Source organism: Myotis davidii, unplaced genomic scaffold, assembly GCF_000327345.1.
Source record: "Myotis davidii unplaced genomic scaffold, ASM32734v1 scaffold609, whole genome shotgun sequence".
Classification (NCBI taxonomy): Eukaryota; Metazoa; Chordata; class Mammalia; order Chiroptera; family Vespertilionidae; genus Myotis; species Myotis davidii.
This window is the reverse complement of record NW_006300164.1, coordinates 99610-101822: the sequence shown is the minus strand read 5'-3', so window position 1 is coordinate 101822 and position 2213 is coordinate 99610. Positions and strand designations below refer to the sequence as shown.

Below are 2213 nucleotides of genomic sequence, written 5' to 3'. Positions count from 1 at the left end.
GCGCCGCGCAGGGCGGTTTCAGTTCCCCGCGGGCAGGCGGCTGGTGGGCCCTCCCGCAGCCCCAGCAGAGCCGCAGGGAGCATCGAGAGGCGCCCCGGGTCCTGGGGAGCACAGCGCCCCAGGATGGTGTCGGGAAGGTGTGTCCCTTGGAGGCCTTGCCTGGAAAGCAACCCTCACCCTCAGTGTTAAGAAAAACAAGACCAAAACTAAGGGAGGAAGCCCAACAGAGTCCTGCAAATGTGGGATTACCTTTTTAACGACTGCTTCCACGTTTACAAAATTACGTAAAAACAAAATGTGTTGAAGTGCTAGCCCTGCCCAGCCGCCCTCGGAGAGGCCTGCGGTGCCCAGCTTGGGTGACGGGGCTCAGGGTTTCCCGGGGCGGTTGTTGCTGGGAGTCCAGTTCCTGGTCCTGGCACCTCAGCCCCCAGCCCCGTCCCCCTCCCCAGCAGCAGCAGGCAGCGGGCTCACTTGAAGAAGTCGTCCTTGCAGTACACGCTCTCCCCGCGGCTGAAGCAGCGCTCAGCCAGTGGTGTGTGGCAGTCGCTGCACTTGAGACACTTGCTGTGCCAGTGGCGGTCCAGGGCCTTGAGAATGAAGCGGTCCAGGATATGCTGGTCACAGCCAGCGCACAGTGGGATCTCTGCAAGGCAGGGGGCGGGTCAAGGGTCAGGAGCACCCCCAGAATGGGAGGGAGTTGGGGTCATGTTCCCATCCTGGCCCTAGGACCCAAGACCCCCTTCCCTGCACGCTCTTTTACCAGCCGCCCCCGAGGGCAGGAAGCCCGTAGCCCAGCCTGCAGCTACAACTTAATGAAACCGAAATAGGTTTAGACCTGTGCCCATGAGCAAGCAGGTGCACAGGCCAGTCCCTCAGGCCAGAAACTGTTCGTTACAAAATGGTCCCCAGTGAAAGGAGGTGCACACTGAGCTCAAAGGGAAACCTGCCCCAGGAGCACTCAGAGGCAGGGCTGGAAAAGAGTCCCCTCACCTGGGGGCCAGGCATGTGTGAGTCCTGGGGCACCTACCGCCCAGTCGCCCTCATTATTCTGCACAATTAAGCACCCTGGCAGAGAGAAAGAGACTCCTGTGCCGTCAGCCCCATGGCCCCGCCTGCAGCCACCAAGGCGAAAGCCGATGCCCTCCCATGTCTGGGCAGCTGCGGATACTTGTGAGTGGACTGGACAAGTGGATCTGCTATCCCCATGCTCAAGCTTGGAAGCCTGAGCACACAGTAGGCGGTTTGCCCTCCCTTACAGCCATAGCCACTTCAACAGTAGGTTCCCTGGGACTGCAGGCCCCCAGAAATCAGGCAGGGGAACCCTGGGTCCACAAGGGACTTTTCAGGGTGCTCATGGGTGAGGGTTCCCTGCTCCTTCAGGAAAGATCTCGGGAGAGGAGAGAGCCGCGCACAGCAGCTGAACCCACACAAACACTGCATCCCCTCACCACGTTCACCTGGTTGCCCCGACCCTCCCCCCCGGCTCCAGGCTGGGGGCAGAGAAGGAGGACAGAGCCTCACTGGGCGCCAGAGCCAAACCAACCTCCCTCCCGCAGCCGCGGAAACCTGCGAAGGACGCTGTCCCGCGTCGGGCAAAACCGCGCCCCAGGTGTGGGCCCTCCCGCCCCTTCCTCACAGCCCTGCGGCCAACCCCTCCCAAGATCCGCCGGGAAATAAATAAATAAATAAGTAGGGAGGGATGAGACCCCACAGCCTGGATGTCACCCCCTTTCCCACCGCCCCGTGTGGCCGGTCCCCACCGTCCAGACCGCCTCCGACTCCATTCGGGTCCCGCCCGCAGAAGCCGGGGAGAAAGGTCCCAACTCCCCGGAGCCAAGCGCTGGGGGCGAGGCTGTGCCCCCAGGAAGTTGGGGGCTCTGCTGCAAGAGGATCCAGAGGACCCGCCAGAGCGACCAACGGAGCAGGTGCCTGTGGGTGCAGGAGCCAGACTCCAACTGGGAGCGATCAGCGGCTGGGGTCCCTTGCGCCCTGGCCTGCATCTCTCTGCCCAGGAGAGCGTGGGGGTCTGGAGGGGGCTGTCTTCTCAGGAACCCTCCTGCCCCTGGTTACCGGGACCCCAGGTGGCTCTCCGCACTCTCCCACCCAGAACCACACGCCCAACAGTCCAGCGCCCAGGCCCGGTGCAAACTTGCTGCTGGGCGCTCAGTGGGTGCTGGGGCCCTCGAACCCACTCCCACCCGGTCCCGTGGGTC

General features: G+C 63.2%; 1 protein-coding gene across 1 annotated transcript in view; it reads right to left on the bottom strand.

Moving 5' to 3' along the window:
* The window catches only part of LHX3 (LIM homeobox 3), a 7634-nt gene that overhangs the window by 3336 nt on the left and 2085 nt on the right, over positions 1 to 2213 (bottom strand). The window contains 1 exon segment of the mRNA XM_006776540.2: positions 389 to 643. Coding sequence (XP_006776603.1) covers positions 389 to 643 — 255 coding nt within the window.